Raw genomic sequence first — 15,106 nt, forward strand, 5'->3', positions numbered from 1 at the left:
CCCCACTGTGAATTAACCATTTCCATCAGTGTCAGGTAAACTTCAGTAAATTATATTGGCTACGTTTCAGTCCTGAAGTGATGTTTGGAGAATTGGCTCAATAAAGCCACATGACATTTACATGCTGAAACATTTACAAGAACTCCCATTGTACTAGTAGTCCGAGTACCTTCAGTGATAATATTAAACATATTAATTTAGCAGCCACGTATTAATAGAGTTTTCGTTCTGGCACAGTTTGGAATAAACATTCAACTTTGCCACTGAGAAACATCTTTGGGGCTTGTCAATGAAAAATTAATCCGTCACAGTGACAAAGCATAACACGAGAAATTAAACAGAAGATAACGTGGAAAGTAAGTAGGAATGCTTGAAATTTCCTCAGTCCAGGTGAATAAAATTTAGCCTAAGGTAATCCAAAGGGATTTTTTTAAAGCTATTTTATGAGCGTTCAAAATAGTATTAATATTGTATGCACTGCTTCCATTATTTAAAAAAGGCAAAGACTCCATCTAGTTTCAGCCAGAAAGAAGTGGCTTGCCCCTGCCTTCCAATATATACAGTATTTGTTCTTCTCAGTCTGGTTCATAGAACTGGGATTTCCACAGTCTCCCTTCCAAATGCTATTCATCTTTAGCTCCTACAGCAGGGGTGTCAAACTCAATTTCACTGAGGGCCGCATCAGCATTGCGGTTGCCCTCAGGGGGCCGGGTGGGTATGGCCAGGGTGGGCGTGGCCTACTGGGTGGGCATGGCCAGCTCTACATCGTTCGCATCAAGGGTGCCTATGGGGGCCTGGGCAGGAGTGGGACAGATCTGAGGGTCTCTGGGCCAGGGCCAAGGCAGTGGGGGCCATTCCCTCAGTGTTTCCAGGATGGCTTCGCGGGCCACATGAAACCACTTTGCGGGCCGCATCCGGCCCCCAGGCCTTGTGTTTGACATGTCTGTCCTACAGCATGTCAAGGTCAGCAAGTTCTTATTACATGCTGAGATATTTACTGTAGAAAAAAGTCATTTTAAAACTTACCAAATCTATGATCAGAAAAGTGTATACAGTAATAAACAGAGATGTCACATTTTATGAAACATCTCTTTTTGACAGCACACTCCATAATTGACGTGGAGTAGCCTAAAGTGTTCAGAAATTCAGCAGCTCGCAAAGGTGCAGCCAGATTATCAATTTGTAAGCCATAGCACTGGTGACAGCAGCTATGCTTTCATGCTGAGCCATTTTTCACAACGTGTCCCAGGATAAGCCAGAAGGTTTTCAGAATTACAGAACCAGATTTCAAAAATGCATCTGTGTTTGCCCCAATGGGGATGTGGTATTAAATTTCCCATTGGGGGGGGGGGAAGAGCTTCACACTTTCAGCCTTTCTTTGAATGAGATAAATTTTCCTTTTTGCCATATATGATAAGTCAAATCCAGTACAATGAAGAGCTCAGTTAGCGAATTGGACATTTGCACTCTCAGAGCCTTTGTAGACTAAAGGAGCACAACTTGTATGGCCTCTTCCTGCCCCACCCCGTACTAGTTGAATCCAATCCTCCAAGTGACAACTGTCAGGTTGAACTTGCTCTCTCAGCTGTCACACTAGGAACGTTTCCAAATGCTGTACATAGGTAAGTGGCAATTTGTTACTATTCCTATTGTTTTGCCTGGCACGAAAACCGCATGGCATCCAGGGATGAGAGTTGTTGTTAATGACCTATGATTTTCCCAGTTCAAACAATAAATCAGCTTATATATCCACCATTGGGCTCTGAGAAAATAATAGAAGTGCAAAAACACAATAAAGGGGCAAGTAGCCAGAGCAAGCTATGCCCATTCTTTCTGTAACCAACTGTGCCAGGTTTGTCCCCTGTTCCACTGACTTGATCTGAAATTATAACATGTGATTTAATTAGAGAAGATAATAGCACCAGAAAACTCCTCTCTCCATATCGAGTGCGGTTCATCTGCAGTGTTGCAGTACTTCTAAGTAGGTGATAAAAACTTTATGAGAGAGGGTCCCTGTGAAAAAAGGCAGGACTTTGATGACTAGAGGTAATGCGGGGTTCCACTCTCTTGGCCTTTCGGAAATATCTGAAGACCTGGCTCTAGTTTTGCTTGAGGCTTGCAGAAGGCACATAAACTTGGGATTTGGTTAGGGCCTTGAAGGGCCCTCCCCCTTTTGCATCTTTAATGCTAATTATAGTATTCTACCATGTTTCCCTGAAAGTAAGGCCTAGCCCAAAAATAAGCCCTACCTTGATTTTTGGGGATAGGGCTAATATAAGACCTACCCCCAAAATAAGCCCTAGTTTGGGGGCAAGGCACACGCCTAAAAATCAAGCTAGAGAGGGGGTGGGGGGGTGGAGCTGCCCCACCCGCCATGTACCACTTACCTTCCAGCCAGGCCTCTCTTTGTCGGCCCACTTCTTCTGAGGCCTCTTCTGCAGCCAGGGCATTTCTCAGTCACAGGGCTTTTCAGAAGGCCTGTGCAGCCAAGAACCGAGCTATGGATTCAATCCGTAGCTCAGTTCTGCAAGACCTCAGCAGCTAAGCACCAAGCTATGGATTGAATCCATAGCTCGGTACTCGGCTGCTTAGGCCTTCTGGAAAGGCTTGACTGCAAAATACAGGCCGGAATGCAGCTGCAGAACTTCGGCCCCAGAAGAAGTGAACCGGCTAGTTGGGGCTGTCGGTGTTCTGTTCCAGCCTACGACCGGCCCTGTTTGAATGTCAGGGACAACCCCTTTTTATAATCAACAGGCTGGAAAAACCCAACCAAATTTATTTACAAAGAGTTCAACAAAAGTTAAACGAAAAGTTTAAACAAGACTTAAACCAAAAGGTTAAACAAGAGTTAAACAAGAATAACAGACCAGGACTCTAGCAGAAGATCTTCAAATAGTTGCCTTCAGCAACCAGCACCTCCCACACATTCCCCTTTTATCAGCAGTCCCAAGACATGGCTTCTCATTGCCTTTTCCCGAGTTGCCTCATTGCTTTCCTCTGTTCTGCTCTGCTAGATTGCCTCCTGCTCCTAGCGTCCCTGAACAGAGCCAGCTGTGGATTGTCTTCTTCCAATACCTCATGCTCACACAGCTGAGTCTGAGGAGGAACAAGACGGGAGGGGCCTGGCTGAAAGTTCTGCAGTGCATCAGAACCTTCCTCTGACACCAAAGGCTCTCCAACCCCCCCCCTCCTCCTCCTCTTCAGAATCATCAGACTCAGCTGCCAAAACCACAGGCTGACGCTGAATCACAACATTCGGTGCCGGAGGTTAGTTAAGTCCTACCCCGAGACCTGGTGCCTCTTTTGGAGACAAAAAAAAAAGACCCTGTCTTATTTTGGGGGAAACACAGTATTTCTGTTTTAGCTGCCTCCTATTGGAATATAGTTTTTTAATACTAGCGTTAATTGCAATATTCTATTTCTGTTTTAACTGCCTCCTTTTGAAACATAGTATTTATATGGTTTTTATGTTTTTAACTGTGCACTGCCCAGAGTTGCTCTGTGAGTGAGATGGGCAGCCTCTAAGTTTGACATATACGCAAAATAAATAAATAAATAAATAAAGTGGCATGCTCTGCTTGTGACCAGATAATTGTTGAACTAGTACTGAAAAGAGCTCAATGATCATTGTTGGCTCAAGCCCTCTGTAATAATGAGGGCCAGAGGGGAGAGGAAACAATGTTTATAAGCTTATTCAACCACGCTGACTAAAGTTAATGATAATGTTCTAAGAAAATTTGTAAGCCGCCCTGAGTCTTCGGAGAAGGGCGGGATATAAATGGAATTTTAAAAAAATCAGGGAGTGAAAAAGAGCATCACTTCCTTCCCTTCATAACTACATTTCTAGCCTCTGTCCAACTTGCTTGCCTTGACACATATTTCTTCTGCAAGTGGGTGTTTATGGACACTTGCTTGGTATTGCATACATCCTTCCTGCTATGCTGCTATGGGGGGGGGGGACAAGACTGTTCTTAGAAACTATTAACAAATACACCAAGAGACACATCAAAGGTTTTTCTGCTGGTCGGCTCTGCTGAGCAAAAGTGGCATCCCAGCAGCATTTGAATCAAGGGCTTTCCCCCAAAAGCAGCAATCACAATGGCACGTTTCTAAGATGGACTCAATTAACAATAGCTAGGAAGAGTGAATTGGGGGGTGGGGAGATTAGCAAGCAGTTTTCCAGTAGAAAAACAAATGCCTAACAGGCTGAATGGATTTGTGGGAACATAAATTTCATGCCTCTTGAAGCAATCTGATCTTCTGGCAGCAGCTCTTCAAACTTTCAGGCAGACATTTTTTCAATCCTATCTGGAGACACCAGAAAGTGAGCGGGGTCTTCTCTATGCAAAGCATTTGGCCTGCTATGAAATGGAACGGAGAGGGCAGGAGTGTTCTAGCAGCAAGTGGTCACAGTGTCAACTTTCCGTCCTGACTGGAGACCAGGAATAAGGGCTAAGCGGGAGGGGATGGCTTCCAAAACTGCCTTAGTAACAAGTCAGAAGTCCCAATTTGGACATCTCACTAAACACCCTCTGAAAAGAGCTGCTGCTGTCAGGAGAAACCCAACGGGAGAGACTGAGAAGCAGAATATCAGAATACTGCATACATGTTCTTTGTTTGAACATGGGCCTCGGGGGGGAAAAATAGAAATAGAAAAAAAAATAACCTGGAGAGTCAAAGTAGTCCAAAGACCCTTGTACAGGAGTAGGCAACCTTGGCTCTTTATGACTCGTGGACTTCAACTCCCAGAATTCCTGAGCCAGCCATGGCTCAGGAATTCTGGGAGTTGAAGTCCATGAGTCATAAAAGAGCCAAGGTTGCCGATCCCTGCCATTGCAGGATACTGGTGGACCAAATGAAGAGACCGCTTCATTTTGTGCCTACTTAATCTATGTGCTTGCCAGCTTCGGTATTTTTTTTTTGTTTGCATTACGTCGTAGGCCATTATGGATGTTAGTATTTTGCTTCTGTGAATGTTTTCCTACGTCACTTCTTTGAAATGGGTATTTGTGCAATGCATGGGAATCATGTGATTTGGATTTGAGGGCTCTGAATCGTTAATTGAGTTTGATGAGGTTTCTGGGCCTCATCAAATTGCTTTTTGTAGTGTGAATACTGGAGCAGGAAGTTCTCTTCAGAAAGAGGGGATCTGAATTCTGCAATTAAGGCCTCAGCTTTTCCTGGTAATTGATCTAGCTCTTTTGCCAAGCTACTTCCTCTTTTGCATTGCTACTTTATATTTTATCTTGTGACTGACCACTTCCATAATTTTGTGAATTGAAAAGCCAAATTTCCCACTATCCCAATAACAATTTTGTGACAATGCTCACAATGTGCTCTTATAATTTCGCTTGCCCTCCAAAAGTTGTTGATTTATTTGAAGTCATTCTAGTTTAGCTTGAAAATTCGTCACCAGATAATTGCAATAGCACTTAGACTTATATACCGCTTCGTAATGCTTTACAGCCCTCTCTAAACGGTTTACAGAGTCAGCCTATTGCCCCCAACAATCTAGGTTCCTCATTTTACAGACCTTGGAACGATGGAGGGCTGAGCCAACCTTGAGCCACGTCAGGATTGAACTCCTGGCTGTGGGCAGCCTGCAATACTGCATTCTAACCACTGCACTACCAGACTTATTATAATAATATAATAATAGTAATGCCACCTACAGCTACACCAGGGGTGTCAAACTCAATTTCATTGAGGGCCGCATCAGCATTGCGGTTGCCCTCGAGGGGCTGGGTGGGTGTGGCCTGGGTGGGCGTGGCCTACTGGGTGGGCGTGGCTAAAGTGCGTATGGCCTACTGGGTGGGTGTGGCCAGCTCTACATCATTCACATCAAGGGTGCCTATGGGGGCCTGGCCAGGAGTGGGACAGATCTGAGGGTCTCTGGCAGAAGGAGGGTCTCTGGGCCAGGGCCAAGGCAGTGGGGGCCGTTCCCTCACTGTTTCCAGGATGGCTTCGGGGGCCGCATGAAACCACTTCGCGGGCCGGATCTGGCCCCCGGGCCTTGTGTTTGACATGTCTGAGCTACACTCTAGGGCCAGACATGTCAAACACAAGGCCCGGGGGCCAGATCCAGCCCGCGAAGTGGTTTCATGCGGCCCACGAAGCCATCCTGGAAACAGTGAGGGAACGGCCCCCACTGCCTTGGCCCTGGCCCAGAGACCCTCCTCCTGCCAGAGACCCTCAGATCTGTCCCACTCCTGCCCAGGCCCCCATAGGCACCCTTGATGTGAACGATGTAGAGCTGGCCATGCCCACCCAGTAGGCCATACGCACTCTAGCCACGCCCACCCTGGCCATACCCACCCGGCCCCCTGAGGGCAACTGCAATGCTGATGCGGCCCTCAATGAAATTGAGTTTGACACCCCTGCTCTAGGCAGTTTACAATTTTTAAAACATTTGCAAACAAAATATAAGATAAAAACAGCCATATTCCAACCATCTACTGTCTGAGTTTAAGATTTAGTCCATCATTAGATTTTTATATATTTTTCAATCCACCTTTATTATTAACTCAAGATGGCAAACATACCTAATATTCCTTCCTCCTTCGATTTACCCCACAACAACAACCCTGTGAGGAGTTGAAAGAGAAAAGGGAAGACTGGCCCCAAATCACCCACCCTCCTTTCATGTTTAAGTTGGGACTAGAACTTAGTTGCCTGGTTTTGACATCTGCAACTTAATCACTATTTTGAACTGGCTCACGCAGTGATTTTTTCTCTCCTGCTTTTGCTGCAGAACAAAGGCCTGGTACTTATATGGCTGTTAACAGCAAAGCAATGGAAACCCAATTTCCTCATTTCCTTTTACATTTTTTTTCTCCTCATGGTTCACAGATGGAAGCCCATCTGACCTAAAGCTCCCTTTCACCAGCACACAATCATGTAAATAACAAAGAATAACCCAAATGTCTTCTAGGTAATCTTGCTAGAAAAAAAATAGGCCTTTTAATGTTTTCCTTTCGATGTGTAACAGGAGAGAGAAGGGACATTTCTTGATTTCACAGAGCCCTCAGAAACAAGGCTAAAGTCAACATTGGCAGTGTAAGAGGAGGAGAAGAGGCTGGAGGTGCATGAAGTAGCTTCTGCAAGCTCATTGCCATGCAGAATCACCAGATGGAGAAGACACAGTGGGGCAAATTATGCCCTGGGTTTCAGGTATAACAGAATAACAGTGTTGGAAGGGACCTAGGAGGTCTAGTCCAAAGGTCTCCAACCTTTCTGGGCTTGCGGCCCGGAGGGAAGGAGAGCAGCTTCCAAATTGGTGCACGCGCACGCACACACACAAACAGGGCCACACGCACTGGGGCAGCACTAGTGGCCCTGTTCACGCATCTGGCATGTGCTGGCACTGTGCGCATGCACGAATGGCCACGCACCCCTGTGGCAGCTAGCGGCCCCATTCACGCATGTGCAAACAGGGCCCACACACCTACCCGGCGCTAGCAGCCCCGTTTGCACCCGTGTGCATGCGCAAATGGGGCTGGAGGCACTAGCACGGGTGCGGAGGAGTGCATGCTCACACATGTGTGCACCATTTCCGCAGCCTGCTGGCCAAAAGCCACGGCCCATAGGCTGGGGACCTCTGGTCTAGTCCAACCCCTTGCTCAAGCAGGCCACTATACCATTCCCAACAAGTGGCTGTCCAATCTCTTTTTAAATACTTCCAGTGATGAAGTATCTACAGCTTCTGAAGGCAAGCTGTTCCACTGGTTAATTGTTCTCACTGTTAGAAAGTTTCTCCTTAATTGCAGGTTGCTTCTCTTATTGATTAGTTTCCATCCATCCATTGTTTCTTGTCTTGCCTTCTGGAGCTTTGGAAAATAGGTTAACAGAATATAGGTAGTCCTCGACTTGCAACAGTTCATTTAGTGACTCTTCAGTTACAACGGCACTGGGAAAAGTGTCTTATGACCATATTTCGCAGTTACAACCTTTGCAGCCTCTCCACGATCATGTGATCAAAATTCATATTTGGTTCGTATTTATGATGGTTGTAGTAGCCTGGGGTCATGTGATCCCCTTTTGCGACCTTCTGACAAGCAAAGTCAAGGGGGAAGCCAGATCCACTTAACAGCCGGGTTAGTAACTTATCAACTGCAGTGATTCACTTAACAACTGAGGCAAGAAAGATCGTAAAATGAGGCAAGACTCACTTAACAAATGTCTCACCTAACAACAGAAATTTGGGGCTCAATCGTGGTCGTAAGTTGAGGATTACCCATAACAGAATAACAGAGTTGGAAGAGACCTTGGAGGTCTTCTAGTCCAACCCCCTGTTCAGGCAGGAATCCTTATACCATTTCAGACAAATGGTTGCCCAATTTCTTATTAAAAGCTTCCAGTGTTGGAGCACCTATAATGACTGAGGGCAAGCCATTTCACTGGTTAATTTTTCTCGCTGTTAGGAAATTTCTCCTTAGTTCTAGGTTTGTTCTCTTCTCGGTTAGTTTCCACTCATTGTTTCTTGTGTTGCTTCTGGTGCTTTGGAAAATAAGTTGACCCCTCTCTTCTTTATGGCAACCCCTTAGATATTGGAACACTGCTATCCTGTCACCCCTAGTCCTTCTTTTCACTAGACTAGCCAGACTGTTCATCTTCAGGATGACTTGCTAATAGAGTGGATGATGTGCAGCAGAATTCCTTGACTCACTTTACTCACAGACATAACCTTATTCATGGACATTTCAGATATATAAGGACAGAGCTGGCAGGGACTTTTTAAATTATCCCATGACAACATACTTGCAGACACTTACCCCTTTGTTCTCACACTACTATTTTATGCAACTGTATGCATATGAAATTAACACCATTCAAAAGCTAACATGTCTTGTAACGTTTAATGGGTTGCAAGCCTAAGATTCTGGCAGTTGCCGTAATTTTACGTTAACTCATTATATTTATGGGGAGCAGATGTTCTGCAAAGTGTTCACTTTTCAGAATAGGTTGCATTCTGAAACCAGCCTTTACATTTTGACATGTGTGATGTTGTGCATTCTCTCTCTCTCTCCCCCCCAAGCAATCAGATGCTAGCGCTGACATTTCTGTTTGTGTGCTGTTTTTATAGCACACTGTTTAGCTGTGTGTGCTTGTGCGTCTATGTGTTTCTATTTTCTTAGCACGGTTTGAAAAGCCACATGACCCAGGCAAGGATTTGGCCTTTCTTCTCATGACAGGATTAAAGACAGGGGGAGTGGAGGTGGGACCTGGGCTTCAATTAGAAGATCAGGTTCTCAGGCTTGAGTGGGAAGAGTCCCAGCTGCACTCAGGATGAAAAAAGGACCCAGTCTTCTATTGTCTCATTACAGACTCGTATGGTCTCCACAGCACCAAAGATGTTCTCCTCTTTGACAAGTAAGAGCCCACTTTCTTTCCAGCCTGAGGGACTGAATGAAGAAAAGCTTAGCAACTACAGCGGCAGAGTCTACTCAGCCCTGGAGAAAGAAGAGAGCCATGTTGTTTCTGGCCATTGCACCTCCGACACCTCTAGCTCTTATCGTTCAGCACCGAGCTCAGAAGAGGCCGAGAGTTTTAAGGACTGCATTGAATACTTGGAAGAAGCTGGAGGGGACCAAACTATGCCATGCACTTACTGTGACGCGGAATATGAACAAGCATTGTTGATCCTCTCTGCAGATCAGACAAAACTTGCTCGCAAAAGCAGAATCTCCACAGCTGTTGCCAGACAACCCCACAAGACTTTGAATGATTTCGGCAACTCTTATCAAAGGAAAGGAAATAGTTCTTCGGCAACTTCTGGAGACATTCAGGTTCATTTCCCCCCAAATAAGAGCAAGACTTTAGGAGACTCAGTGCCAGTCCAAGGGGCGAGAGTGCAGAGCCTGCAGGCAGACCTCCCCAATGCTATAAAAGATGGAAACTGGAGAGACAAACTCTGTTCTAGTGGTAAGGAAAGCCAACAGGTTCAAATGTCAATCAAAGCTAATAATAGCTCAGATCCAGTATGCGGTAGAGGAATGGGTCTAGTCACTCCAAGGCTGCAGTCAGGAGACAGCAGCAGATCTAAATACTTGGATCATCCTGCACAATTCAGTGCTGATAAATCCAAGGAAATGCCCAGTGCTCGCAAGCTGAAGAAGAGCAGCCTTGGCAGTCGACCTCACGGTCCTGTAAGTAGCCAACCGGCATGCCCCAGATATTTTTTTGAAAATTCAAGTGTTTTGAGTGATTCCGAGGAGGCTGATAACGAAGTGGAAAAGCTCACCGCCGGGTCTTTCCAGAGCCTCTCGTGTCCCCAAGGCAGTTACCTAGATATGTATAGTTCTAGTAATGGGACGTCATCCAGCCTGTCCAATTCCTTGCCAGAAGACTGGAATGGAATGAACAGGTGGCCGGCGTGCAGTGATCCGAGGAAAACAATGGTGGTTGGCCACAGCAAAGGAAACTGGCCATTCCCACTGCCAGGCAAAGCCCCAGAAACAGAACTGCTCAGTGGGGTCCTGGGGAAGGAACATTTTGAGTGCACTGATCTCAGACAAGAGAATGCAGATGGCAAAAAAAGCCTGTCTAAAAAGAGAATGGTGCCCAAACGCCAGATCCAGTTGAGATGTAAGGACAAGGAGACAGGCTTTTGCGCTCCCGGGGAGCCTGCGTCCATGCAGTCATTCACACAGCCAAGGAAAGACTCGTCTGCAAAGGGGAGGAATATTAGTGATGAGTTTCGGATAAATTATAAGCAGTTTCTAAAAGCAGCTTCTCTAGGCAATGCTTATAGCAAGACTAGGCTGGCTTCAGATCTGGTGAAAAATGTCTTAGCTAAAAAATTGCAATATGAGCAAAGGATTAAAATGGAACAAGTGTCCATCCAGGACAGCTCACCCTCCTCGGTCCCTTCCTCCATCAGTACCGATCTCCAGGGGGATAGCCTAGAAGGCAAGTCAAGTTCTTTGTCCAAATCCGATTGCAGTTTCTCAACTGAGGATGTGCAGAGCCATTCCACCCCGAGTGAGCGGTCTGAATCTATTGCTATCAGTGAGGACAGCAGAAATGCCTTAAGGCCAACCAAGGGAGTTGTGCTTAACAAGCAGCTGAGAGAGAATGTCTACAAGCTGAAGAATACATTTAATGAGCTGAATGAGAGAATGAAGTACAGAGAAGACACTCCGTTGAACAGACTCCCTGTCTTGGCTGAAGATGGGGTGAACGTGCTAGAATCGAGCAATGTCGGGAAACAGGCCTCTGGGGAAAGACAGGAATATTGGAGAGCCCGAGCTGTGTTTGAGGCCATGCAGGATGACCCCAAAACCTTGCCTCTGGTTCCCAAATTTGCAAAGTCACAAAAGCCATGGCCAAATCTGAAGCAGCGAGCTATCCAGCAAAAGAGGGCCCTGTATTCCAAAGAAGATACCTTTCCTTCAAGCCTTGCAGTACCAAAAGATACCTCTAGGAACACCTTCATATCCAAAACTAAAGAAATGAAACTCATCCCACAGATGAAGCAGAGTGTTCCCAATGCCTTCCGTCCCACGACTTGGGACAGAGGTTTCACCACCAAGAGGATGCCTACATTTCAGAGCATGAAACTGTCCTCAATCATTGTTCCAGCTTCTGGCAAATTCCACAACACTGGAAGACTCGATTGTCCTAAGGCATCTTTCACCGAGGGAAGGAGTCATATGCCAGACAAAGGGGACGTAAGGACACGTCAATCCAGAGACGTTAGAAAAATAGTGAAAGAGACTTCCAACCTGGGCTTTAAATCCACCGATGATTCCAGTGCTGACCAGAGTTCTTGTGCAGAAAAACCCGAAAACGACAACTTAACTGGGTTTCCAAAGGAATCCACTGCCATCTCTCCTCTCTTCATACACTGCACCTCAATATGTAGGAAAGACTATGTACCGGCAGGAAGTCACATGCAGGAGAAAAAGCAAGATCAAACCGAAGGCTTGAATATGTCAACACTTTCTCTCCAGGAGGCCAGGACAAAGGAGTCCAGTGACAATTTTCATCCCATAGTATCAAACAAATGCTCAGCAATAGGTGACTCTGGGATGCATATTACTACAATTCAGTCCAAGAAGTTAGCTGTCAAAAATAAAGAATTTCAGCCCCTTATTGACAAGAAACCAGTACTTTGCCAGAGGAGTGAGTTAAATGTCAGACCTGCTTCCACACCCACCAAGAAAGAATCTCAGCTTAATATTAAAGTGAACAGTTCTTTCTCCAAGCCACCGCACACAACAGCAACTGGTTATTTCCCCTGTGTGGGTTATTCTACGGTCGATGATAGGACAAACAAAAAAACCCAGCCCCAGTTTCATCACAGCCTCTTAAGGGAAAATAAAGCTGTTGCTTCATCGGAGATCATTGTGATTCCACCATCTGCCTATGTCCAGGAAATCTCAATGAGGGAGAATAATTGTTCAACCAGAAGTCGTATGCTGGACCCTTGCAAAGGGCAAGAAGCTGAATCGTCCTATCAGAAACATCGATCCTGTGAAACCCTTTCGGTGGGTCCCAAAGATGGCAAAGGTTACTCTGTCCTTTCTAAAGAAGAAAATACATTTTCCGACTCTCTGCCATCCTGTGTAAACTATAGGCACTCACAAGCTACCCGAGCTCCAGGCATAAATACTCCAAACTTGCAGATGCAAACTCCGGCAAATAATCAATACGTTGATAGAATATATGAAACAACAGCATTGGAAGACAGAAAACCCTTAGACAGCCACCACAGAATGCATTCAGAAAGTATAATTTCAGATAATCCATTAACAGCAAGAGAGTATATGGAGGGAATCAAGCTTGTGTCGAATTCAGTGTTTACCCCAAAATCCTCTGGTGAAAAGGTCCACGACTCTGGATGTGATTATTTTAATAACAGCCATCAGGCAACAAATGAACAGTATTTTTCTACCACCCAAGCTGACAACACAAATTACTTAACTATTCCTGTGAAAACACATCCATCTGAGCCAAACCCTAAGCAGTTGCCACCTTTGCACATGGATAACACTTCATTCACCTCCAACATTTCTTTCCAGCCAGGAATAGAGCTATCCGGAAATAAAATGAGCAATGAATTTTTCCCACCAAAACAAATGGAGAGGAAAACTCCCTCTGATAATTTGTTATACAGTGCCCCGTGCCTTGAGCAACTCCCCCTAAGACATGAAGAGTCCCCCAGTTTCACAAGAAGAAATGAAAGAGTTTCACCTTTGGGTAAAAGTGCTCCAAGCCCCACAAGACATTTTGCTGCCCCTCTACAGGCACCTCGAAAAATGCTGGTTGATCCCGAGAGTGGAAAATGCTATTATGTAGAATCCCCAAGACAACCTCAGTTGAAGATGCTTTATGACCCAGAGACAGGGCAATACATTGAAGTGTTAATACCACCAACTCCTCTGCCGTCACACAGTGGACTTTACCAGCCGCCTTTTCCATCAATGGTCGTGAATCCAGGAATTTATGGTCAACCTTACATGACATATTCTGGATGTCCAGGTTTCCCCCCTCCACCTGCACCACCTGGCCCTCTGGATCTCCAAGACCAACCGCCTGTTCAAGAAAACGCAAACTTTAGTGATGGTTTTAGCCATTTTGCAAAGCATGAAGCTCCTTCAGCTTCTGATGGCAACTATATGGAAAGTTTATATTATATTCCCACTGGGATGAATTCGAGTCCTAATCCTAGCCAAGCTTTATATTCTCCTTCTACAAGTTCTGCTCCTTTGCCTAGGATGTGATATGCAATGAAACAAACATTTCTGCCAAAAACTGGTTTGGTTTTTCCCCCCGATCCTCCTTCTCCTCCTTCTCCTAAATGTCAAGCCAAATCTCTCTGCCTGACTCTTGGAAAAGAATGTGGCAGGAAAGTTGGTTGGCTTTTGTTCAGTTTATTAATTTGTTGGGTTCTGAAGAATTCAAGAGGTAATGGGAAACCGTGCCGCATTACGCACACTTCACTTCCTTGATAAATGTATTTTGTCAATAATAGGCCACATTCTGGTGCTGACTGAACCCAATGGGAGTTTTGGCTTTTCTAACAGAAGGATCAGGATTAGCCTGCAAGGTTTTCATTTACAACACTCAGTTTGCTTCTTGAGGTGTGTTATAACAGTGTAGTATTCAAAATGTAAATCCTGCTCCTGAGGAATCCAGTTGTTCACAACCTTTGACTCTTCTGTAGAAATTAGATGTTCATTCAGTCAATATTATGGACAAATCACCAGTAGTTACAGGCATCATTGTTTCTGACCGGTATTCCATTTCAGCCATTAGAGTTCAGTCAATTAGTAAAGCTTTGTTATGAGGACCGCAAGACCATCTGGGTTGGACCACCTGAGAGAAAGCATGGATCCTCCCCTGAGCTTCATCTTTGCCAGAACTCTGTATGAGAAAGACAGATCTGGTGACTTCACCCTTGGTAAGTAGCACAATAGAAATAGTATATAAAAAAGGGGGGGGGCTATTTGTAGGGAGATGGCAAAAGGCATCACGTATGACATCACATGTGCAAGGATATCACACAAATAATATCAGTTAAGAAATTCGTGTCATTTTTACGATGACATTGTAATTCATGAGACCTCCTCATGGCTAATACTGAAGGACTAAGTGAGAAATGCCAGTACTAGTATACCAGAAGGGAGACTAATCCTTGCCAATAGACAGGAGAGAGTTTGTTTATTGTGTGATTAACAGAGCAGGTAAACATCTGACTTCACACATCATGGTTTGGTTTTGCCTTAACATAATTTAAAAGCAAGTTATAGCTTATGAAGCCAATGTAAGAAAGATGACTAACACAGGATAACCAAGCTCAAAGGCAGAAAAAATGCTTGCTCCTTTAATAATTATGTAGGACAAAAAAAATTGCACATGTACAGTTCATATCTCTATTTCTACAGCATTATGAACCTACCATATTGCTGTTTGATTACCAGATGTTGTGAAACCTCTGGGAATAAGGAGGTAAGGAGGGTTATCACTTCTGGTCTATAAACATCTAGATGTCAGCAAAGAGACACATAAAACCCTCTTTGCTGCAATCTCATGATCATCCAGAGTTTTCAGATCAGATCTGATAGGTCTCCGATTAAAGGCCATCTAGTCTGTCTATGGATTA

General features: G+C 44.9%; 1 protein-coding gene across 1 annotated transcript; it reads left to right on the forward strand.

The window, feature by feature from the left end:
• Positions 1-9,329: 9,329 nt before the first annotated feature.
• On the forward strand, positions 9,330-13,724 carry PROB1 (proline rich basic protein 1; the record flags this gene model as incomplete). The annotated part of the gene is made up of 1 exon (XM_081343957.1): positions 9,330-13,724. The coding sequence occupies one exon, from the start codon at positions 9,330-9,332 to the stop codon at positions 13,722-13,724; it is 4,395 nt and encodes a 1,464-aa protein (XP_081200083.1).
• Positions 13,725-15,106: the final 1,382 nt, after the last annotated feature.

The sequence above is a fragment of the Vipera berus genome (assembly GCF_964194415.1).
Source record: "Vipera berus genome assembly, chromosome: 1".
Lineage (NCBI taxonomy): Eukaryota > Metazoa > Chordata > Lepidosauria > Squamata > Viperidae > Vipera > Vipera berus.